This window comes from Asterias amurensis, chromosome 18 (assembly GCF_032118995.1).
Source record: "Asterias amurensis chromosome 18, ASM3211899v1".
In the NCBI taxonomy this organism is placed as follows: Eukaryota; Metazoa; Echinodermata; class Asteroidea; order Forcipulatida; family Asteriidae; genus Asterias; species Asterias amurensis.
In genome coordinates, this window is record NC_092665.1 from 130,718 (window position 1) to 157,157 (window position 26,440).

The 26,440-nt window shown below is 38.9% G+C and overlaps 3 protein-coding genes across 3 annotated transcripts; all 3 read left to right on the forward strand.

The window, feature by feature from the left end:
- Window positions 1-887: 887 nt before the first annotated feature.
- LOC139951020 (arylsulfatase B-like) lies at window positions 888-8,663 on the forward strand. The gene is made up of 7 exons (XM_071949838.1): window positions 888-1,358; window positions 2,479-2,665; window positions 4,990-5,150; window positions 5,379-5,592; window positions 5,869-6,121; window positions 6,754-6,932; window positions 8,160-8,663. Exons 1-7 carry the CDS (start codon window positions 1,014-1,016, stop codon window positions 8,516-8,518), a joined length of 1,698 nt encoding a protein of 565 aa, XP_071805939.1. The 5' UTR covers window positions 888-1,013; the 3' UTR covers window positions 8,519-8,663.
- Window positions 8,664-9,865: 1,202 nt separating this feature from the next.
- Window positions 9,866-17,999, forward strand: LOC139950551 (mannan-binding lectin serine protease 1-like). The gene is made up of 11 exons (XM_071949290.1): window positions 9,866-10,042; window positions 10,423-10,663; window positions 10,816-10,990; window positions 11,472-11,594; window positions 11,957-12,150; window positions 12,442-12,598; window positions 13,319-13,492; window positions 13,853-14,038; window positions 14,905-15,212; window positions 15,441-15,795; window positions 16,023-17,999. Exons 1-11 carry the CDS (start codon window positions 10,023-10,025, stop codon window positions 16,211-16,213), a joined length of 2,124 nt encoding a protein of 707 aa, XP_071805391.1. The 5' UTR covers window positions 9,866-10,022; the 3' UTR covers window positions 16,214-17,999.
- Window positions 18,000-18,243: 244 nt separating this feature from the next.
- On the forward strand, window positions 18,244-26,436 carry LOC139950549 (mannan-binding lectin serine protease 1-like). Its single transcript, XM_071949288.1, has 11 exons — window positions 18,244-18,374; window positions 18,723-18,966; window positions 19,247-19,421; window positions 20,067-20,189; window positions 20,732-20,925; window positions 21,325-21,481; window positions 22,095-22,268; window positions 22,608-22,793; window positions 23,788-24,095; window positions 24,487-24,844; window positions 25,210-26,436. Exons 1-11 carry the CDS (start codon window positions 18,355-18,357, stop codon window positions 25,398-25,400), a joined length of 2,130 nt encoding a protein of 709 aa, XP_071805389.1. The 5' UTR covers window positions 18,244-18,354; the 3' UTR covers window positions 25,401-26,436.
- The last annotated feature ends 4 nt before the right edge of the window (window positions 26,437-26,440 follow it).

Consider the following 26,440-nt stretch of genomic DNA (forward strand, 5'->3'; position numbering starts at 1 on the left):
GATGTTTCTTCCATGTATGGCTTCACCGGGAAACCATACTTTCTCGTTTGCCGTGAAAACAGGAAAAACTCAAAACAAATGGGGCCAGTTGAAGTCATCCAAGATCGGTGTGTGGTGTGAACATTTCAATGTCCATCAAGTTTTAATACATGTTTGCATACTTCGTATTAACAAATGAAGATAATTAGGGCATCGGTTGATATATGGCATCATTATTTTTTTCCCAATTCAAAGAAAAAGGCATAATAGCGTGATAACTGGTAAGCAGAGGATACAAAGGAATAAGTTTATAGCAGTTGGCGATTATTTGACGTTTTTGTCAGTCTAATATTATGGATATTTCCACCCTGTACGATCAACCTGAAGAAGTTTGCTTACTTATTGCAGAATAGAACAATGAATTTACTGTTTTTGATAGGAGTTCTGCTAGGAATTATCTTGATTAGGTCTTACACAATAATATATAGGCGAACGAGTAAATTAAATCAATTATTTCCTCAAGAGCTGCGGGGCAAAGCAAGTCAGTTTTACAATAACGATAAGTTTAGGTGTTTCCTTATAAAGAAGTTTTTAATTATCAGCAATTTAGAGGTAAGCAAATTCCGGCACATTACCAATGTTATTCTAGATTTCCCTCGACAGTGACCTTTTAATCAAGACAGAAGGTCTGTGCCTATGGCATGGTATGCTGCTAGAGTACAAGATGGACGGCTACACTGAATGACATTGGCAGTGAGCTTTAAGCACAAAAACTGAAACTGCTGACATCGTGTTATTATAGTGGCACGCTCGAAGCAAAAAAAAAGCCATGAGTAGTTATGCCATACGATGAAAGACTTCACTCCCGCTGAGCTAAGTGGCAGTGTGTTTCACATTACACTAGAAGACCCGCAGCCAACGGGGCAAACATAACATGTACTTGTCTCGGATTCTTCAAGATATGGAGTTAGGAAGAATTGTATAATCGAGATACATGAGGAGTAAAGAGCCGGTAGCCGCCTGGTCAATTGACCATGGATCATAACATTAAAATTCTGATCTTATATATCTGTATTCTAGTTCTTCAAAGTTCATCAGCGTCTGCCAAAGATGGCTCAAGAACATCAAAGAGAAAATCCAAATCACAAAGTGACAAAGATAGCGGCAAAGACACCAATACGAAACGCCAACCCAACATAATCTTTATACTAGTGGATGATCTGGGGTTTAATGATGTTGGTTACCATGGAGAGGGGGGATCCGCCCTGACCACACCCACTATTGATCGTCTTGCTATGGAAGGGGTACGTCTCGAGAACTACTACGTCCAGCCAAGCTGTACTCCAACAAGAAGTCAACTCATGACTGGGAGGTACCAGGTACAATTTATTTATACTATTCAAATAATCATCAGTCGTAATTATTGTGCCGTCCCCGAGAGTACACCGAAATAAATACCTGAGGAAGGGCGTTAACCAATAATTTAGGCACGATTGTATTTAGAGAAAATTGAGCATGATTTCTAAGTTTACTTTGTCATTCATAAAGTCAGTCTCTGGGGAAAATGTTAGCTAGCGTTTTAATAGAAGAAAAAAAAAAAATACAAATCACACAGCATTAAACCCCATTCCCTTCACACATTGTCAGTGCAGCAGTATTTCTTCCTATTATCATGTCATCCAGTCCGTATACTTAAAGTGATACCCTATGTCTGTGAGTATTTAGTAAGAATGAATTAGTCTTTGATTGATGGAAATAAAGGTGTAAACCCTAACTATAAGACCAAGAGCCTTGAACCAAATTAACTTTGACTTCTAGAACATGTCCAAGTCATACAGCACAAATTACTTGAGTGTCATTTATTACAAAGCAATTTGTTTCTCTGTGTAATATAGAACTGCCACCCTACACAAAATTCCAAAACATTTGTTCTAGGGTTTTCTTTTTGAAATCGATTTAGGAAACAAAAATCCCATTAAAAAGCACTGCGACAGCGGCATTTTTGGTGTGCAGAAAAAAGGACAACTTTCCTTGCTCTCTGTTGCATATAGTCACACGTCAATATCAATATTATTTCAAACAATGTAAGCTGGTTGAAAACGTCTAAGACCAATGTTTTTTTCTTTTTTTTTCTTTTTCTTTTTGCTATTTTTTTAGTGCAACATCTCAGTACCGACGTTTGATCAAAGTCAACCACATTTTGTTTTGCACCCCTTATCGTAAATTGGGTCAATACAAAACTGTAGCAGGTGTTGTTGCAGGAAATTATGCCCCTTCAAATGGCGCCCTCTTTTGAATCATCCTCTTAAGCCCACATTAAATTTTCCTATTATTGGGGACAGCATTTCCGGAGGACAATAATTTCCCCTTATTGGGACACCGGCATAAAGACATTTAAGTTATTTAATAAAACAAACAAAAAACTATTGACCTATGTCAGGTGCATAATTTCCACTAGTATTTTGATGTTATTTATTAATTTGATTGTGAATTGTTCAGATCCATACTGGCATGCAGCATGACAACTTAGCTCCAAGTTCACCCCACTGCCTGCCCCTGAAGGAGAGGACACTGGCCCAAGCTTTGCAGTCAGCAGGGTACTCGACCCATGCTGTAGGCAAATGGCATCTAGGCTACAGCTTTAAAGAGTGTCTACCGACAAGAAGAGGATTCCATTCATACTTGGGTAAAACATCATTATCAGAATCTATTCGGTACGGATTCATTATGTTCATTTTGTCATGTTACTTTTACGTATTGGAAAACAACCATACTCCCAAGATAAGAGGGAAAAGTATTTTGAAATCGATCTCTACTACTGTGTTTCATGCTGGAGAACAGACGCACAGACGCAACATCTTTAACTAGTTTACTCCGTGTTTAACAACGTTGGTTTTCCTCATGAGTTTGCTGTATTTTCGCTACTAAACATAGTCAAATTATCAGCACAAGGATGTAATATTCAAACATCCTGGCTAGGCATGATGTTCCAAACTCAGCCGACGGGTTGGACATTAATCAAGCAAGCCGTAGTATTGGAGTGTCGTTACCCAGACGATAGTTCATCAAAGTGTACTTATCCTCCAGAAAAAAGGACCCAAATGTTCAGTGCAGCTTAACTTGACAGACTTGTTTTTCGAGAATGAATCATTTACAGATTTTCCCCAGTTCGCTTTGAACTCTCTCTCAACCATCAGTCATTTAACGGCAGATGAAGTGTTATTTAAGAAGCAGGAAAACACCTGGCCGAGTCAAATAACAACTTCCTCGCGTCAGTCGTCAGGGTACGGGTTCAAGCTCATTAAACTACATAATACTAAAAAAAACCAAAAAACATCGAATGTTTTTAAATAAAACTATAAGGTTTAGGGTTCAACAAGACGGTTTCTATTTCCATTTGATTGTTTTCCGAGAAAGGTTTTCAGCAAATATAAGACACACACTAATACACAAACAAAAAGCTATAGGATGGGCGGTGGGAGTAACAAACAAATTGGGAAATAGTTTTGTTTTTAATGTTTGGTTTTTGTTTGTATTTAATGGGCCAACAGCTGTTGCAAGTGATTGTTCACAAATCTACTGAAAAATGACAGGTCTTAATTTTTATTATTTCATACATACTTCTTGCGTCTCTGAACATCTTGACTCGACAAACAAAAACATCGGCTGTATTTATTTATTTGTAGAATACTAAAGGGACAGACCAAAAGGAAGAGAACAAGAAATAGCAACATCACCAATTAATTGTCTGAGGTAGAAAAGATTCAACTCACCTTTGTTATTAACAATCTTTTAATCATTGGGCATTCTTATAAAATGAAAAGTAAAAATGAATTGTAGGTGCCCTTTAAAGTTGAGTTATGTGAACCACATAAGTCCAATGTGTGAACCATTGACTACGTACTATCCCAGTTCAAGGGCGATCCATGTTCTATTTTTAACCAACACAGTCTCAACTCAAGAGTTGTAATAACCTTCAAGGTAACGCCTAAAAGCCGGTGCTTGAAGGGTAAACCACATTATCAATAACTCACTAATATCGCTTCCCGATGCTCCCAAACAAGATCGAATCTGTCCATGTATACTAGACGTAATGAACTCGAGTTTAACTTGCTAGCGTTCTAACAACTGAGACATCTATATAGCCCTAAATAATATGGCGGTCCCCTCTCAAAATGGATTCCAATAATTATTCTGAAGATCCCTGTTTCAAAACTCCTTTATTAATGTTTATGTTGATGAACCCTTTCGACAGGGTGGAAGCCTCCGCTGCACCTATATGACAGGTTATAGACGACCTCAACGCCATGCGGCCTACAAAACGATCGAGCTGTTCAAGCTGCCCATGATCGCCTGGATTGCACAAAAAAACTTCTAACATTAAAAAAAACCATGATTATAACGTCTTGAGCCCAAGTTCGGCATAATAGTTGGTTAAAAACTTCGACTTTATTATCTGTGTTTTACTTACATGACACACACACTCTTTCTTTTGTTTAATACAGTTTTGCCTACTTCCAACCTTGAACGGATGTAAAGCAACTACTCAGTAGGGAATGAAAGGTTTTGTCATGGTAGACATTATCATAAAGTTATGTGTAGACATTGACTGAGGCAAACACATCAATTACAACCCAGAACGCATAGTGACAGACGATGTGTGTAGGGATCATAGAAGGCTATGCAGCCCAATACACTAGGGGGGTTATTACGTGCTGGCTTGGATTTATGCTGGATGGAATTCAGATTAGACCTTTATTGATTGAACTACCATTTTGCTGCATAGCGCAATCCCCCCAAACAAGAGACAAATAATCACATAAATAAAATCAAATAAAATAAAATCAGATGGATAAATAATTCGTAATAAAATAATGAATGCTATAAACTTTGCAAACTTGTGAATATTGTGACATAACCAATAAGTAACGTAACATAATGTTGTTCTTAAAGGCACTGGACACTGTTGGTTACTCAAAACAGTTTGTTACATGTTTCAAACTGTTATAGGCATGGTCCTTGGGTATAGCAATCATTTTGACTACACGAGACAGTCTTCAACTGCCCTTTACTTTAATGAAACACCCATGAAACATGTCAAGCGGTATTCTACTTTGCTGTACACCGAACGAGCAGAAGAGATCATAAGGTTTCATGAAGGAAAATCAAAGGTAAATCAAGTTCCAATTGCTTTTTTTTCCGATTTTTATTCTATTTTGTTATGCACGATGTGTATTTGATAGCATGTAAATCTTGTCTTTTCAGCCATTTTACGCAAATAATTGTTTACCGAAAGACACTCACATGGATCTTACGTACGCCAATACGTGCTTCTTATACATCACCAAACGGAAAATGGCAATTTTAAAAGATGTTGATCCTCTTATATCTCAATGCAGCCACCGTTTTTCATATTCTTGTCATACCAAAGTCAACACTCACCCCTTCAAGTTCCAAGTGAATACATCCAGCAGTACTCTAACAGAATACACAACTCCAAGAGACAGAAGTATGCAGCGATGTTGAGTGCCGTCGATGAAGGCATCAATAACATAACTCAGACTCTGGTTAGCGCTGGACTTTGGCAGAATACTCTACTCATTTTCTCCACTGGTAAGATTATTGATTATAATTAATGATAACCCAGTAGACAGTACTGCTACTCTCAAAGTTTAAGACGATGTCTTGTTTCGTATTTTGTTACGTTTGTATACAGATGTGTTATCATAATGCCTATTATTGGGATACACCAAGTGAGAATACTGGTCTTTGACAGACTGGTCTTTGATAATTACCAATGCGTCCAGTGCCTTTAGAGTATATTACGTAGCCTGATCTAAAATGCTTCTTAATAAACTAAGAACGGGCATACTGCACTCATAATTACAGACAACGGGGGTCGACCAAAGTCAGGCGGGATTAATTGGCCACTCCGTGGGGGAAAATCCACCCTCTGGGAAGGAGGTGTTCGTGGTGTTGCCTTCGTCACTGGTCCCGTGCTACCAACCAAAGTACGAGGTTCAGTTAACAAAGGGCTGTGTCACGTGAGCGACTGGTTACCAACGTTGGTGAGAGGCGTGGCTAAGCACAGCACGAAAGACCATCTCCCATTGGATGGATTCAATATATGGCGCATGATCAGGTGTGTTCATCCCGTTGTAATTAATCAATACAATGCAAAATAATATATTGCAATACAAACAATACAAAACAATAAAACAATACAATACAATACAATACACAAAAACACTTCATTGTCCCTCCATGGAAATTTCTTTGGCCTTTTTGCTCACAAAAAAAAAACACCTTGTGGTTTATATTGATAAAAAAAACACAGTCACCAATCACACACTAAGGAAAAAAATGTCACCAATCACACACTTATAAAAAAACACAGTCACCAATCACACACTTAAAGAAAACACAGTCACCAATCACACACTTAAGAAAACACAGTCGTTAATCACCCCCTCAAAGAAAACACAGTCGTAAATCACACACTTAAAGAAAACACAGTCACCAATCACGCACTTAAAGAAAACACAGTCACCAATCACACACTTAAGAAAACACAGTCGTTAATCACCCCCTCAAAGAAAACACAGTCGTTAATCACCCCTCAAAGAAAACACAGTCGTTAATCACACACTTAAAGAAAACACAGTCACCAATCACACACTTAAAGACCAATCAGGGCCCATTCTTAAACAAAACAATTACGTCTCATTAATATTTCAGATTGTCAGCATTGTTCTTATTGTATTTATGGTGCAGTTTAGGTAAGCCATCCCCTCGGAAGGAGCTTCTTCATAACATAGATCCCTTAGAGGGACCAACATTCTGGACGTTGGCAGATGAGAAAATGTGGGGAAGATTATCCGACCTTCCCTTTAACGTGACGATGAGGGCAGCAATCAGACACGGAGATTGGAAGCTTGTCACAGGGCATGTTGGTAAGCCATTCTCAGGCCATCCGAATTTGCGGCTTAAGCTAGGGTTAAAGCTAGATTTCCGCGTCTTGAAGGGTCTATGTACTTTTTCCCAACACAAAACGCAATGCCCACATATTTACATTAAACTTATACAGTTTGAAGATTATGATAGTAGAAAGCTTCCATTTAAATGTTACTTACTGAGGTGCTGTAGTTTTTGAGAAATGAGTAAAACAAACAATATTGTCGTCTCAGTTGTAGTATGTAAAAATGTATTAACCAGTTATTCTATGGTTTTAGTATAGTATCATAACTGGTTAATGGGATTTTACATGCTTAAATAATTTTCATCTTCCCGAGACGAACATTATTTTGTGACTTGTTTTACCCATTTTCTACACAACTCAGTTAGTAATATTTGAAGGGAAGCTTTTCCACTATGATTATCTTCAAACCATGTAAGTTTAATGTAGATCTGTGGACATTTTGAAAAAGTACCTAAATCCTTTACTGCGTTGAGATATATAGCAACACGCTATAGCAAAAGCCGTAGCCCTTGTTGTATACGCCAAGTAGGCCCCACTAGACATGCTGACTATTGAGCCAGTAATTCATTGCATGATGCAAACCTGTCCCATGCTAACTTGTTAATCGTTAACCGATATTTGTGTTTTGCCGCAAAAAGAAAACAATAACTACATAATTATTGCAGGGGCTTGGTAGACCAAGTAAATAAGTTGCCTTGTTTCTCAGTCAACTGGCAAGCAGTGCAGAAAACATAAAACAAGTGGGGTTTGGGGTAATATTTTGTGTATATAGCGACTGCGAGTGTCCATCCATTGAAATTTTCTCTTGCCCCTTTTTTGCCTTTCTTATTCATACTTTGTTAGACAAGTTTGTCAGCAGTCAAAAACCTTTTTAATACCGCGGTACAGTCGCCAACTGTACGAACATGGGAAGGCGTGAGTATTGGCAAGGGGGGGGGGGGGGGGGTACTGCAGCGCAGGATTAAACTACGTTAAGTTAAAATAAATAATGAAACAGAACGACACACGTAAACCAATATGAAGCAACAAACTTAGTACCGGTAGTTCAAACACGCGAGGGACTTGTACACAGTCTACTGAAGACCGAACTAATTCCCGGATGAAGATCCAGGCTGTTTTCAGCTCACACAAATCAATACGGGAAAAAGTGACGACATTATATGCTAAAGTATTGTATTGGTACTGTCTTGACTTTATACAGGAAGTTCAAAATGGAGTCCACCTCCAGAGTCCTTAGAAGATATTTCCCAAGTCGTCCAGAAAGACCGAAGACTTTCCTCAATCCGACTCTTCAACATCAAACAAGATCCAACTGAGAATCATGACGTAGCATCTCGTTACCATGACATCGTAATGAGGCTTCTGCGCAGGCTTGCTGAGTACCAGTCAACAGCAGTCAAGCCTTTAGATCATTCTGTAACGATCAAACACCCTAAATGGAATGCCACGATGAAGAGCGCAGTTCGCTATTGGTTTGAGCTGCCTAATGCATTAGTAATAACTGTTGGTGCGTGGGTGCCGTGGATGAATACGACCTTAGATTACGATTGGGGCTTATAAAATTGGACCAGTTTCATATTAATATTGATTAAACAAAATAGTTTTATAGTTAGTTGCGAAGGAGCTACATAAAATCATGTATGTACGCATAGGCCTACGTACCTTTTGTTTCATGTATGTACGCATAGGCCTACGTACCGTTTGTTTTCCTAGCCATACTATACTCTTTTTACAAACCAAAAACTAACTGTTAAACTCCGTATAATTACACCCACTCCAAGAGAAATATTGACAGTTTTCAAAATGTCTGTCATTGTAGAAATTGAACTACGTTTTGTAACTGTCTTGATTTCTAAACCTATGACATTACGTTAATGAAAGCCCTTTTCGAATCCACGGCTTCGGCTTTGGATTTCAGAGCAATATTTCAGAGCAACCGCGGGGCCAAGCTAGCCTGAGCCGAATCTAGAACCAAAGCCGTGGTTTAGAAAAGGGCCAAAGTCTTGCATGATTTCCTTAAACACTTAATGGTTAAATGACTTTGGTAAGAACACGTGTAATTTGTAATCGAAAGCTCACTTATAATACATATGGTGTTGTAAAGTAAAGATCCTGCCTACCCATGTCAATATTATAAATAAACAAACGTTTATCGTCAAGCGACTCTTTAGCGAACGCCCCCACCAGGCAACTTGTGGAACTTTCAGTGGTGCCGTTTGATGCTTGCCGTCAATAAGGCGAGGGTTAGGTGGTCCCCTGATTTACCTCAGTAACCAAAATGTTGGTGATATTTTATCACCAAGTGCGCACCGTTTTCAACTGAAGTTTCACAAAGCTGACCTATATTGTCTCTTTTAAACATTATTTGACAACAGTGAAAAAAACAATGAAAAAATAAACGGTTTAGTTTCACTCAACTCTATTATATTGAGGTATTGTTGTTCACTATTTGACCCAGTATTTGTTCTGAATAATGTATAATACCTGCAGAGATTGCGATTCCATCTTAAAATAGTTCTTGAGTTTGGTTTCATTATTTATTTGTTTGTTTGTTTAATTATTATTATTTGTTACTATAATAACACGTGATGTATGGCATTCGGATATAAATGGCGGTCTTTTCGAACAATAATATGATTGTATTACATTACAATTGAAAAGCATTGTGTCTAGTGTCTTTGTTTTGTAGAATCAAATATTTAAAAATTAGGATTCTCGCAAAGCGGACGTTCAGCTCTCGTATTTCTGAGCGGCCATTTTGGATAGTGATTACACTCGTTAAATATATTTACTCATGACGCCACATGCGCAATCCTTGTCAATATTTTTGCTTTGAATAAAAGAAGAACTTTGAACCCCGAGTAATCGCTTGGTGCAACAATACAACATGTTGTTCTCTACATGTATGCCTACACACGATCATAAATAAACAAGGTAAACAGGTAAACAAACAAGACACAATCTTCTGAACCTAACATGAGGATAGCTTTCATTGTATTAAGTTCAACTAACCGCAGGTGCCATTTTGTAACTGGAATGCAGTAGGTCGGTGCCCAGTGCAGTCATGGCTCGCACATTGCATAGGTAAGTTAATAATTTTCACCATTTCAAAATATCTGTTTTTAGAAGTATTGGCCAATTCAACAGAATAAAATAGATCAACTAAAATGTGGTAGTTCATAGAAGTTATAGTGAAACAAAGGAGGCTGTAATCAATACTTACTAATGCTTGTTTTGAAAAGGCAAAGTTCTACTAATGAATCAGTCTTTGTCATTCAAATTAAGGTAAAGATTAGAGGGCTTTCGATAACAAACAATTATTTATTGTGACAAAAGCACAATATTGGGAATCGTGAAATGTATTGTTGGGGCACATCCGCTTATTCTATTTTCACGTTTCATTGTCATTTCTAAGTATAGTATCAAAATCTAATCCAATGTTTGACAAAATAATTTTTCCTAAGGACGCGTTTTGTCGCTTTGGTGTGGATTTGCTTCCTTAGTTTCCCCGCTAAAACCACGTCTGAAACCGTGCACCGTAGCGCCCTCTACGGGCAGTTAGAGTCACCAGACTATCCTGAGTCATATGGAAATAACGTAGACAGAGTCTGGAACATAACCGTGCCTGGAGGTTTCACAATAGACTTGTATTTCAGTCTCTTCGAGCTAGAAGCTTCATTCGACTGTGAATATGACTACGTCAAGGTAAGTTTGTAAATTTGAATATTTTATAACTGCAATTATATTAAACGAAAAATCGTCTTCTATCACTATTCACAGTGCTCGATACATTTATGTAGAGCTATAATTAAAATAAGAGCTCATCAAACTTTGGCATTCCTTTTTCTTTTTTAAAGGTGTTCAATTCCAAAGACACGATAACCTTTTGTGGCAATGAACAGTTCTTGCAGTTTAGAACACCAGGCGACAGACACATAACCTCACCAGATAACAACATGGTTGTAGAGTTTCATTCGGACTTCTCTAATGAGGAACCTTTCTCTGGATTCGTTGGACATTACCGTGCAATCGGTATGTCAGTAAATCATTGATAACATAAACAACAACAACAAATCGGAAGTTAACACAAGTCTTCTCCTGAAGACGAGGAGAGTACAAGTGTTCGAAACGTCGGGACCCCACCGGCTCTTTTCAGAGCCAACACTCCCTCAAAAGAGATGATAATACATGGTTGTAACCACAAATTAACTCTTAGTATACTTCTTAGAAGTTAACAGTTTCTTTCAATCACACATTACATGGTTAAGTTTGCATTTCAAGTCGTACATCCATAAAAAAAAAAAAATAATGAATAGGCCTAGCGGGCATGCATTCTTAGTTGAAAAGACCAGCATTTTTTATTGTGAAGACCTGAAAACAAAGTGAAAAACCATATTTGTACGAAAATAAATATTGACATGCTAGAAATTATTCAGGAGGATGTGCTCTTTTAAAAAGAAAAGCGAAGAGTGTGATAACATGATAAAGGAGTGATCAACCTTGTTCCCTTCAGATGTCAATGAGTGTTTGGTAAACAATGGCGGGTGTGAGCAATTGTGTCATAACTTCGTATCTGGATATTACTGCTCATGTCGACTGTATTACCAGCTACAACCAGATAATCACCACTGCAAAGGTAACCTGGTGTTTTATATAATAATGCAAACTAAAACAAATAACGTTCCCATCACTGTTCTTGTTAGCCGTTGAAAGTTTTCCATCAGTTTTTGTGTCAGTAATTCAAACTCCCAATGGGGAAATAGTTGTATTTATTTCTCATCAAACATTAAACATTTCAGACAGAAAAATTTCAAGGGATGATTTCTACTATCATCATCATTAGACCATGTAGGTTTTATGTAAATCTGTGATCTTCACGATTGCTTTTATTTTGTTCTTACTTTATGTATAGTGTTCCTTTATTAAGCGTACCAGTTGTGTTTCAGAACTACATAATCGCACAAAGGCTATGACTTATTGCTTAGTTGTGTATTTCAGTTTCTTGCAGGGATATTGTTTATACTTCGGAACAAGATGAGTTCCAGACTCCTGACTATCCTGACGATTATCCGCCGAATGCTGATTGTAACTGGCTGATAAATGTCGACCTCGGATACTCCATCAACATCGTGTTTGAAACATTCCAGATAGAATCGCATCCAACTGTACTCTGTCCTTACGACTTAATCAAAGTATGTTCCACAATAACTTGCAGCGTTGTTAGCCCCTGTAGTCTAAAAACTCAGTCTTGACAAATAACCAATGATCAAAGCAGATGTGTTGGTTGAAACTTACTACTTTACTACAAATACAGCTAAAGTATTTGCAATAATTTTCACCTATAGTGACAACAGTGTCGGATTACTTTGGTGGCACAAACTTTGCCGAGGTGAAGTACATGAAGCATTTTTCATATTCCTTTCCACAAAAAGAAATGGACAGACAGCTAGTATAATTGTATTGTTGTAAATTCTTATTTGAAGATTGATTACGATAATGTGGTAGTAGGCCCGTTATGCGGCGAGTCACTAACTGAATTACCTGAAAGCATCACTACATCAGGAAACCTAGCTAATGTGACGTTTCATTCTGACGATACTGTTCAGCGAATGGGATTCCGTGCAAGGTATTACGTCACAGGTAAGGATAAAAGTAATACAACCTCGTTCTCATTGTTTTAAATCGATTCCATTATGACACGTTCTTCGTTCTTCATCATTCCCACGGTTAAATTTTATTTTCGCATAATTTTCAAGGAAAATGTCAGGTGACGCCACTTGGCTTGAATAAATGCAGCAAATACGCACTACTAAGCTATGCACTAACGGGTACCAATTTACCCCTTGGTGGAGAAGCAAGTATAGTAAAAGTGTCTTGCTCAGGGACACAAGTGTCACGACCGGGACTCGAACCCCGGCACACTGCTAAACAGAAACAACAGAGCTTGAGTCCGGTGCTCTTATCCGCTCAGCCCAGACACGCTACAAAATGTGTGCTGATTGCTCGATGCACTATACCTGAAGTAACTGAATTCTCGGTTGTCAGGGGGCGACTTTGTAAGAGGGTGACTTTGTCAGGGGGCGACTTTGTAAGGGGTTTGTAAAGTCACCCCCTTACAAAGTCACCCCTTTTAAAGTTACCCCCTTACAAAGTCACCCCCTTACAAAGTCACCCCTTTACAAAGTCACCCCCTTACAAAGTCACCCCTTACAAGTTCGCCCCCGCTTGATTTCATGAATTTTGACTCAGTGTGGACAACTCGGTGGGATGACTATATTGTTGTGCAGAAACTAACTCTAGGTACGGAGAACAACGTGAGGGTTCAGTGTTTTAATGACCACCTTGTATTTGCTTTTTAAGGTCGATCTTGTGGCGCCCTCTACCGGCCTACATATGGTATGATATCAGGCAGCAACTTTACCTTCAGAGACTCTGTTCGATTCAGCTGCAATGATGGCTACGTTATAAATGGCTCCACATCGAGATCATGTCAAGCTAATGGCACCTGGTCTGGTATCCAACCTACCTGTGAAAGTATGTATACTTAAATGGAATGGTAATGAAGAAGAAATAGACATGTCTCGAGCCTTGAAGAAATTATAAACATTGAAACAATGGAAGGCACATGATACATTGAGTTCGATTGTCACATTTTTGGTGTGTCTTCCCAAATCGTGTGGTTGAAATTTTTGAGACTATAGGTTGATAGCTGGTTTGTTTGATTGGTAAAATTATTTCAGCTTTGTTTTTCTCCAAAATGATGTCTTCTCTTATCCTGAACCTGAATACAAATTATCATCTGGTTTTGCTTATGTTTTTGTTTAGGCTGGAATAAACAGCAAAATAATTGAGGTGATTACTGGTGTGATAATAAACTATGCGGTTGTTTTTCAGTTGTAAAATGCAACGTCCCACAGCCCATCAGTAACGGTGAGATCTTGTACTACTCCGGTATGAATTTCAGCTACTCCAACTCCATTGGTTTTGTGTGTAACGATTATTATGAGATAAACGGATCGAATTCGAGTGAATGTGGAGTGAATGGAACATGGACACCAGAGCCACCAGTGTGTGTACCAAGTAAGTTATAATATACGTTGTTTGAGTAGTCCAAAGCCACCAGTGTGTGTACCAAGTAAGTGACGTTGTGGGTAACATTGTGGACCAACAGCTGTGCGTATTATACGTTGTTTGAGTAGTCCAAAGCCACCAGTGTGTGTACCAAGTAAGTTATAATATACGTTGTTTGAGTAGTCCAGAGCCACCAGTGTGTGTACCAAGTAAGTGACGTTGTGGGTAACATTGTGGACCAACAGCTGTGCGTATTATACGTTGTTTGAGTAGTCCAAAGCCACCAGTGTGTGTACCAAGTAAGTGACGTTGTGTGTAACAGTGTGGACCAACAGCTGTGCGTATTATACGTTGTTTGAGTAGTCCAGAGCCACCAGTGTGTGTACCAAGTAAGTGACGTTGTGTGTAACATTGTGGACCAACAGCTGTGCGTATTATACGTTGTTTGAGTAGTCCAGAGCCACCAGTGTGTGTACCAAGTAAGTGACGTTGTGGGTAACATTGTGGACCAACAGCTGTGCGTATTATACGTTGTTTGAGTAGTCCAGAGCCACCAGTGTGTGTACCAAGTAAGTTATAATATACGTTGTTTGAGTAGTCCAGAGCCACCAGTGTGTGTACCAAGTAAGTGACGTTGTGGGTAACATTGTGGACCAACAGCTGTGCGGGTAGGGGCTTAGGGGTTGTCTGGGGCCCAGCAGTCATGACAGCACCGGACCAGTGCCATTTTGTGCATAGATAGCCCAACATATAGGGGATGTTTAACATAAAATTAAAATAAAAACAATTCAAACGTTGTTTAGCGATTGGAAATGAAATGAATGACCGAACACTATTGAAATTGCCTGGTGTGGTAACTGTTTGTCTGTTCACAGTATGTGGTGAGAGTTCTATATCTCCCAGAGAGCCTTCAACTGGACGCATTGTCGGTGGTAGGCAGGCCATACCAGGCTCTTGGCCATGGCAAGTCTTACTCGCTATCAGTGCCCCTAAGTATGACATATTTGGTGACGCTATCTGTGGTGGCTCCTTGCTGAATGAAGAATGGATTATGACTGCTGCTCATTGCGTAACGGGAGGATTTGAAGATTCAGAAACTTATGGGGAGACTGTTCCTACATACACCGTGGATGTATCATTGGGACTCCATAGGAGGAGTGTGCCGACTCAGCACACTATCAATGTAAGATGTTATACTCTGCTTAGCCATAACATTTCGTAAGTTTCTTTCTTCTGCTTCCTTTTTGTTTGAAAATCTTAAACAAAGAGCAGGCTTTTCTTCATAAGAACATTTTCCTTCTAGAAGTTTCTCACTTTCCTCGTATTTATAGTCAAATTGAATACCAAAATTAATATAACATGTTCTATCGTTAACTTTCCATATTTTATACTTGTTTAACCTGCATGACAGAGAACCGTTCGTGAAATCATCAAACACCCTAATTATGACCCTTCGACGTTTGACTCCGATGTGGCATTGATACATCTCAATGAATCCATCAAATTCACTGAATTCATTCGACCAATCTGTCTCCCACCACAAAACACCCACTCTAAGGAGGATGACGAACGCGTGTACATCCCTAACGTAGCCGACGAGGATATAACGGCGGTTGTGATTGGCTGGGGGAAGATCTCAGAACATGAACGGACCTCTGATAGGCTTCGAGAGGTGCACGTTGGTGTCGATGTGTCACGAGTTGAATGTAACGTGAGGCAATATCTTAATGTCACGCGTAACATGGTATGTGCGGGATCAAGAGAAGGTAAGTCACGCTTCTTTTGACTGGCATACCAACAATAATGTAATACCAGTTTTTCCAAGTTCCTCAAAAGAGTCTTTGGTTTTTGTAACCCCAAATAATATTTTTCGCCATCGAAAACGTTTTGATGGAAATAGCAAACAGAATTTATGTCACTCACCTGGCGAACAGGCCAAAAATCGAAACTGCTAAATTAACCATCGTTGATACTATTTTGTTTTTACTACCAGGTGGGCGTGACGCTTGTAGAGGCGATAGTGGGGGTCCGTTGATGCTACAAGACGACGTCACCAATCGCTATTTTACATACGGAGTGGTATCATGGGGTGATGGATGTGGACGTGAAGGCAACTTTGGTGTTTATGTGCGGATCGAAAACTTTGTAGATTGGATACAATCTAAAATAAGGTTGGAGCGTTAAACCAATGGAGCGGTGCCGACTAAAGTGGAGAAAAAACTGTTTAACCCGATGATGTAATCATCAGTGTTACGGAAGCCCAATGTGGATGGACACCAACCAAACTCCACACGTTGCTTTTTCTATTCTTACTTTTCGTATTGCTAAGGCAAATAAGAATACAAGTATAACCGATAAATTCAAAGGGACACGTTGCCTTGAATTGGGCGAGTCGGTCTATAAAAAGTTAAAACTGCTTGTTATAAAATGTAAAATGGCTAGAATATTATATTACTCCACACAAACATTTTGTTATTAGGGAAATATTCAAACAAATGAGTTTATAAAAGTCCCTTTAAAATCTGAAGAGAGTCAGCTTGGCGAATATTAAATGGGAAGCAGTTCCTTAAAGCCATTGGACCCTTTCGGTACAGAAAAAAAAAAAAAAAATCACAGATTTACAAATAATTTACATGGTTTACAGAAGGTAATGGTGAAAGACTTCTCTTGAAATATTAGTCCATGAAATCCTTTACTTTTTGAGAAAACAGTAAAACAATATAAATTCTCGTTAGCGAGAATTACGGATTTATTTTAAACACATGTCATGACACGGCGAAACGCGCGGAAACAAGAGTGGGTTTTCCCGTTATTTTCTCCCGACTCCGATGTCCGATTGAGCCTAAATTTCACAGGTTTGTTGTTTTATATATAAGTTGTGATACACGAAGTGTGGGACTTGGACAATACTGTTTACCGAAAGTGTATAATATGGCTCTTAACGGAGATGCAATGAGTTGAAAGGCTATGTGACCATATAATTTAATGTTAAATGTAGTTTGAGTCTTAAGACTAAAAGAATACAGTTACAAAAGAAAATAAGCGTTGGGCTTAAACAGTTTCATTCATTATGGCAAAGCTCATAGCTCGTGCTCTTTTCAATGATGTAACATCATAGAGTTTGATTGGATAAACTTATGGCCTCCTACTTTCAGCATCGGTATTTTTTTTCTTCAAAGAGTCCGCTATTCAATGGCACCCAAATCCCCTAACTGACGACCGACATGCACGCAGACTCTCTTTAAATCAGAAGATCCCCCCACTACGGTCGTAGAGACCATTTCTCAAGGATATGAAGATAATACAACTATCTAGCTGTTTGGTGGTATTAGGTCATGATTTTTGGTGGGAAATGACAGAAGAAAATTCCAACCTTGGTGAAATTGTTGTACTGAGTACCTCTGCGGTTTCCAAGTGTGGGTCAGACCATTTTCTTATGGGGGTGATACAAGGCCATGTCTACAATCATGGCCCAAGATATAAGCAAATGTTTATCAAAAGTAACGTGTTTTACCATCAGTCTTTCAACGTTTGTGATTAACTGTACTTGCAGTGTTCTGTGATCACGATGGACCTTACTTTGTAGCTCCAGAGTTAAAATGGCAACACTTTTTGTTCGCATCAACGCACAGTGTACCGAGCACCCCCCCCATTCTAAACAATGGTTTGATTTGCTAAGCTAGATTCTTATCTTACAAGAGATTCACACAGATACTGTAGCACTGCCCACAGTACACACCCTACAGCAATTTAAAGGCACTGTGTGTTTGGTAAAATTTACCAATCACACAGTGCCTTTATTGTTAGCATAAAAACTAACTTGGGTAGTAACAACCAATTGAGAGCTGGTCATAGTAGTGAGAAACGGCTCCCACTGAAGAAACATAATTTTGTAGAAATAGGTCATTTCTCACTCAAATAGTAAAATACTTCAGCTGAAGCCTTTTATGCATCTGAAAGCACACGAAGTTGTGTAACCAGATTTTTCTTTCATTATTCTCTTGCAACTTCGATGACTAATTCAGCCCAAATCTTCACAGGTTGTAATTTAATGCATATGTTGGGCTACACCAAGTGAGAATACTGGTCTTTGACAATTACCAAACGTGCCAGTGTCTTTAAGCTGTGATTTCATGTTGACATTTTGCATGAAACAAATCCATGTTTGAGATGATCGGGCTTTGATTATGTAGAGCTATGTAAACATGTAAACAAGCAGGATGGTAACAATCGACGAACTCTGCACCCAAATTTATATAAATGTGTTTAAAAAGAATCGGATGTCGTTTTGCGACTCCATTGCATCAGGCACCTAAAGGCAGATCATGGCTCAAACACTGAATCGGTAAGTATTGTCACGCAGAACTTCTTCTTATACAGTGGTTCTCTTAACTAGTAGTAGCAGATTGTGTGTTTTGAAAACATTATTTGTAATTATGTCTACATAATTGTGGTGACAAAATGGTTAATGGTCGTTTTGAATCAGAAGAATGTTAAAGGTAGGTTCATAGATTGGAAAATACTAACACAAATACGATGTCGGTCACTTCAAACCCAAGTGACTTCGTACCCAAAACATCATTCCCAAGTACCCAAGTCACTTCATACACAAGTAACCTCGTACCCCAGTCATTTCGTACCCGAGTCACTTCTGTTTTTAAACCCAAAGTTGAATACATGTGATTTTCATAAGGACGCGTGTCATCATCGCTTCAATATTGATGTGCCTCGTCCATTTTCCTGTCAACACAACATGCGAAACTGAGCAACGAAGCGCCCTCTACGGGCAGATAGAGTCACCAGACTATCCTGAGCCATATGGAAATAACGTAGACAGAGTCTGGAACATAACCGTGCCTGACGGATTCACAATAGTCTTGTACTTCAGTCTCTTCGAGCTAGAAGCTTCGTTAGATTGTGCATATGACAATGTTAAGGTAATTTTTATGAAGTAAAGTATGGCCTGCCGCGATTCATACTAAACTCAAAAATAGCTGTTAAGCGTACATAGCAAGTTTAAAATTCAAAGCTCTCACAATTTCAGCGAGAATAAAAGAAACACTATAAATTGCTACTTATTTATTTTCTAACCTGCAGCTCAGGAGTTTTAAAAATGCTGTTTGAAATAAATACAGAATTGTTTATTCTACGGATATTTAAACTCATGGTTTGCCTCTAGATGTGCTACACATTTTTAACACAAGTTCCTGTCGACAGGTGTCAAGTTCTGAAGAGACAGCAACCTTCTGCGGCAATGGACAGTTCTTGGAGTTTAGAACCCCACGTGACAGGAACATGACGTCACCAAATAACAACATGGTGGTCGAGTTTCATTCGGACTATTCCAATGAAGAACAGTTCTCTGGATTTGTTGCACATTACCAAGCCAGGGGTACGTCATCACAACAATAACACACACCAAAAACCACGAGCTGACACAATGCAATGTAATGTAATGAAATCTAATTTGAATTGTGCAAATCTGCTTGCTCTGATCCGAAATACAATGAATGTGCTGAAACAGTCGACCAATTGAAAGAACCGGACCTTGTTTGGGGGTTACCAAAGAGCCTATTATTATAAAACAGTCCACACAAAATAAATACAACAAATGAAATAATTCGTATCTGTCAATGATAGTTAATATTTAATTTTACGGATACACAATCCAGTATCTTAAATTCACTATGAATGACGTCATCCATCCGCTACTTAGAGGTACACTGACACTAAAACAATGGAAACGCACAGATTTATGTGCGCGGCGGGCAGGGTGAGCCAATGAACGACCTCTTTTTGACCTACAGCTGAAGGCGCCGCACTCAAATGACGTCATGTGTATACCGTTTAAATAGGGTCCCTTTTTAACGATCATTCGTTTATTATGTTTTTGGTTTGAGTCAAACATGTTGCTTAGTAAACATTCATAGAAACTTCAATATTGTTAAAGAAATAGAGTCTGCAAGTCCACTACGTTTAGTTTGTTGTGTCTGTTTCTTCTCTCAAAGTTGATGTCAAACTAATTTCTCCTATTCAGATATCAATGAGTGTTTGGTAAACAATGGCGGATGTGAGCAAGTGTGTCATAACTTCGTATCTGGATATTACTGCTCATGTCGACTGTATTACCAGCTACAGCCAGATAATCACCACTGCAAAGGTAACACTTTTCTTCCTCATTTTATTGGGAACTAGCGACACCAAAAACATTCATTTTTGTTCGTCTTTGCAAGTCGAACAAGACACATGGGTTTTATCCGTTGACATTTGTCGACGCGGCGCAACTTTTTTTATATGTTTTTTTTTTATTAATTTTTTTATTGTTTATTTTTTATTTTTATGTATAAAAGAAATAGCAGCGACGCTTTTTTTTTTTTTTTTTTTTTTGGGGGGGGGGGAGAGTGGGCTTATAGGGGTCCGGTGACCTTTTGTGATTTTCTTTTCATTTTTTCTTCAACAAATTTCGAAAGTTTTTTCTACTTTTTCAATAATCAAAAATATTGGTTTGTAGATATTTCAAGGGAAGTTGAATGTCTCGCTAAAACATTATGACTTGAGTGGACAGAATCGAGCCTACCGCGAATCAGTGTCAGGTCGTACTACATAATGTCCTCTACATTCCGGTTCATCTCTTTCTTACCTACTCTTTCATTAGAACCTAGTATCGAAACACTTTTCTCAGTACTTTTTTGTGTATTTCAGTTTCTTGCAGGGATATTGTTTATACTTCGGAACAAGATGAGTTCCAGACTCCTGACTATCCTGACGATTATCCGCCGAATGCTGATTGTAATTGGCTGATAAATGTCGACTTCGGATACTCCATTAACATCGTGTTTGAAACATTCCAGATAGAATCGCATCCAACTGTACTCTGTCCGTACGACTTTGTCAAAGTAGGCGTCAAAGAGTAACACCAAATAAACTAGTTGATTTACCTTTCAAAGTAACATTTCTTTAGTAACAGAAAGTTGGAGGAGAGTCATAACTACCAAAATCCTGCCATTTTGTTTTATGTTGATTCATTAAGAACAATGAATAATGTTCTTTGATATATCCTGAATAAAACTACTTATCATGTGACGAGTTGTATAATGGGACGTTTATTATTATTAAAAGCTGTTGCCTTTTTGCACTTTGGCACATGGCTTAGAGATCGGTAACAGTAACAAATCAACTACAACGTTAGTGCACAATGACTTCAAGTACAGAACAAAGTCTGTCGTGTATATTAAGTTGAGCCAGGAGTGTAAACATCGTATAAATGGGAAAACTTGTTTTCTGTTTTTTTGCAGATTTATTACGATAACGAGGTTAGAGGGCCAATATGCGGTGATTCACAATCTGATCTACCCGCAAGTTTCTCCACATCCGGGAACATTGCCAATGTGACGTTTCATTCTGATCAATCAGTACAGAGAATGGGATTCCGGGCTCGGTATGACGTCACAGGTGAGAATAACAACCTTGTTGTCTGGTTCGCTTGGCCTCAGCGCATTGCCTTGATTGACCTGGGGTCGAGCGAGGTTGTCTGGGTGTTGCATGCTAGTCAGACGCCATGGTGGCCTATCGTTCGTATTAAGCGATAGAGTGTTCGATAAATATCACCGCGTCCTTTCAAGTACTCAACAGACCCTGCTTAATTCGAAATAGTCCGTCCCCTCAAAACATTTTCCTCGTTACGCAAAAAATGTTCGTTCTTTTCAACAAAACGAAACTACTAATGAACGAATATGGGCGGCAAAGTTTACGGAAAATGTTGGTATATTTCACTGCCATTCATCCGTGCAACATGTTCCCACTAAAACATGTCGTTCTTATTTACAATCGTCCACTCCAAAATTGGCACATTAACGTTTTAATAAGGCAATGTCTTTGGTGGGTACAATTATGATCGGACGTTTAAGCTTGGTGAATGTTTTACACGGATACCTAGCATCAACTAATAAACCATAAGGTAAACTGACTGGTTTGTATAAAATCAAACGGTTATAAACACTCACATAGATACTTCTTTTCGAGTCTTGCCACTATGTTTGAATGCCTCTCGTTTATTGGTTTTTAGGTCGATCTTGTGGCGCCCTATATCGGCCTACATATGGTATGATATCAGGAAGCAACTTTACCTTTAGAGACTCTGTTCGATTCAGCTGCAATGATGGCTACGTTATAAATGGCTCCACATCGAGATCATGTCAAGCTAATGGCACCTGGTCTGGTATCCAACCTACCTGTGAAAGTATGTATGCATCTATTAAATGAGTTTACAGTTTGTACAAATAAATGAACAATTAAAACAAATGTATTTCAATTAATATGCTCGTTCCTTAAAATATTGGCTAATTTCCGAGAAATGTTATTTGAAACCAGGTTTAAAGTAACACAGAAGGTTAGGTAATGACAATGCCTGCATCGTATCATTCCCTCAGCCATAGGTCAAAATGTTTTAGTGACGACTAAAATGGAAGGGCTTTGATACAAGTGACTCAAACTTCATTTCTCTGAGAAAGAATTAACATCAAGATGTGATAATTCAAGAAGGTTCAACGGAGTATTAATATGCGATTTGTTTTTTCAGTTGTTAAATGCAACGTCCCACAGCCCATCAGTAACGGTGAGATCTTGTACTACTCCGGTATGAATTTCAGCTACTCCAACTCCATTCGTTTTGTGTGTAACGATTATTATGAAATGGAAGGCATAAGTTGGAGTGAATGTGGAGTGAATGGAACATGGACACCAGAGCCACCAGTGTGTGTACCAAGTAAGTTATAATATACGTTGTTTGAGTAGTCCAGAGCTACCAGTGTGTGTACCAAGTAAGTTTTATACGTTGTTTCGTAGTGAACCACCTTAGCGAATAGCGTCATTGCCGTCATCTATGTGTTGGTGTCTGAGACAACAGAGTACAGTATTTGAAGAAGAAATATCAAGTCGGAGGAAGTGGAAACTATGGCAGTTGAACGAAGGGAATGGAACGAAACTTCTGCCTGCCAGCCTGCCTGCCAGTCTGTCTGTCTGCCTGCCTGCCTGCCAGCCTGCCTGCCTGCCTGCCTGCCTGCCTGCCTGCCAGTCTACATGTCTGCCTGCCGCCCACTGCAGCCTGTGTTGTATGCCTGCCTGCCTGCAAGCCAGTCTACATGCCTGCCTGCCTGCCTGCCAGTCTACATGTCTGTCTGCCGCCCGCTGCTGCATGTATGCTTGCCTGCCAGTCTACATGCCATGCATGGCTACCAGTCTGCCAGCCTACGGGGGTTGGGGCGTTCTTTGTATTTCATTCAAGTTGATTTTTCTATATTTACTTTATTCTACCTTTTTCAAATTTCAAAAGCGTATTGTGAGTGTTCTTCTGCTGTATCACTTTCATTAATTAGTTAAATAAAAAAAACGCATTATTATTATCAACATGATAAGTAGGATTTGAAACTTTGCATGACTGAAATACGATATAGAAAGGTTTTGCGGTAACACCATGTAATGACTATCTCTAATTAGTTGGGGTGGTTCTGAAAAGAACCGTTGGTTTCAACTCGACGTTTCGATATATATGCTCTGATCGTCTTCTGGAGAAAGCTTTCCCCAACTCATTAGAGATAGTCATTACATGGTGTTTCCGCAAAACCTTTCTATATCAACATGATAGTTAATATTTTTGAAAATCAAAATTTAAAGGAGTATTTTCAGGTCTGAGCGGCGGACACTTAAAAACAGTTAATGATCAATGAAATTATTTCGTCTTGTTCTTTTTGTCTGTTCAGTATGTGGTGAGAGTTCTATTTCACCAAGAAACCCTCAGCCTGGACGCATTGTCGGTGGCCAAGAGTCTACACCGGGCTCCTGGCCGTGGCAAGTACTGATCAATATCAAAGCCCCTGGGTTTGGTGGACTAAGAAACACCATCTGCGGTGGCTCCGTGTTGAATGAAGAATGGATATTGACTGCAGCCCATTGCGTCACTGGAACCGAAGTCTCCCTTACAACGTATGGCAAAGTTGTACCCAACCACACCGTGGTTGTATCATTGGGGATTCACACGAGAAACAGTCCGGCTGAACACACTGTTGTCGTAAGTTAAAACCATTTTTGTTTTACTTTGCACTTTTCTGTCACAAAGACGTAAATGTAGTTCACAAAGACGTAAATGTAGTTCACAAAGACGTAAATGTAGGTCACAAAGACCAAAATGTCACCAAAAACGTAAACGTAAGTCATTGCCACATGTTGTTATTACCTGTTCAGCTTAACTCAACAACAGCATTGCTTATAGGCGTTGGTCTATTTGATATGCAAAATCGCAACTTAGGTCACATGTCAGCTTATATATACATGTATGCATAAAAACAACATAATAGTTTCTCTGTGACAATCGCCAACCACGTTCCAGGCGTATTGTCGTGTGTGTGACAACTTTTGTTTCGTCATTAACTTCGGTATAACATTTCTTCCTGACATGACAGAGATCTGCGCTTGAAATCATCAAGCATGCTGAGTTTGACCATGTAACCCTCGATTACGATGTGGCGTTAATTCACCTCAACGAATCCATCCAATTCAATGACGTCATACGACCAATCTGTCTCCCACCACAAAGCACACACATTGAGCAGGGTGACGACAAACACGTGTACATCCCTAACGTAGCCGACACGGATACAACGGCGGTTGTGATTGGCTGGGGGCAGATACAAAAGGGCCGCTCTACGTCAAACGTACTGCTAGAGGTTTACGTTGGTGTCAATGTGCCGAGGAACCTATGTAATATGAAGCTAAATGATCCTGTTACAACTAACATGGTTTGCGCTGGATCAACAGAAGGTGAGTTATGTCATACGTTATGTATCTCCAATATGCCAAGTACTTCTCATAACAATCCATAACGACCCTGTTTCTTAGGCCAAAGACGATCCCTAGTCAAACAGTAAGAAAGAGTACAACACCACAAAGAGATTATACGAGTAGGATCAAGTTTGACGCAGCCAAATGTAAATGCAAGAATAGTGAGAGGGGTCGAAATTGGAAAGAAAACTCATGGGTGAACAATAAAACAAATAAACAAAGGAGGGGTGGAGCTGGGACTGTTTTGGCCGTTTACAAATGCGACAGTTTATGATACCGCTCTTTTCCTCAAATATATATTTCTTTGCGTCACTTTTGTTCAACTTATGTTTTATTTTATGTAGGTGGGCTTGACAGTTGCGGTGGGGACAGCGGGGGACCGTTGATGCTACGAGATGACGTCACTAATCGCTACTTTACATATGGAATAGTATCTTGGGGCGAGGGATGCGCACGTCCAGACAAGTTTGGTGTGTATGTGCGCATCGAGAACTTCGTTGATTGGATCCAATATGAGACATTTGTGGAACGTTGAACCAGAGGACGGATGTAACGTCTAATCAAACCACTAGTGTCTAAAACGACTGCATTATGTAAGGCCATTAATGTTTACCCGATGATAATATTTCCATCACTCTATTTAAAGTATTATCATTATATTAAGAAGTAGTTTCATGAAGATGGTCTCCAAATACCGGTGCAGCGTAATCATTGTATGTTCTTTTGTGTTTTAAAATCGCTCTTTTCATTATCGCTTGTTATTTCGCTTACATAAATATGTAAGCGAAATAACAAGCGAACGTGCACGCATCCCGTAGAGACTAGACAATTTGTTATAGCTCCTGGTAAAAAGTTGTACATTCTTAATGTTTTTTTTGTGTAATTTTTAAACAATTCAATTTTTTTATGAATCTCTGTATTTTAAACTCAATTCAGCTTGTAGCTGCGATGTTTGAATGTGTTTTAATAAACCAATAATAATAATTAAGTCTTATTGGACGAGAACTAATCACGTGATGTTATACAAACGCTCTTGGTGATAAATTCTAACATTTGATTGGTCGAGAATTAGAACCAATCACATGGTGTGAATAATACCGCATCTTTTTAAAACAACAACTTATTGATTGAAGTAAAAGGTAATGCGATGGCTGAACAGTTAGCGCGTGCATATAGTCATTATGTCTTACGTATCAAATCTTGATGGCTTACAAGCGATATTTTACAGGGAAAGGCTGCGCTTAAACAGCCCTTTGAATAGTAACAACTTTTAATAAAATAATTTGATTACTTTATAGTTTGTATTAGTTTTAAAAAAAAAGTCAAATAAAATAAAATTAACAGTTTAAAGTGTTTGTGTTGATTAAGGGTGATATTGCATTTGTAGACCCCCACCCAATTGTCTTGTCTCATAATTGTCTTGTAGTCTCAATCTCGGCGGTGCTCTACCTCTGATTTGTATCAGAGATCAATACATTGACGTTTTACTGGCAGATGTTTTTGAGATTAGTACAGCCGACAAAGATGTTGTTATTGCCAGCACACATCATTATAGGACACTTGCAAACCCTGTTT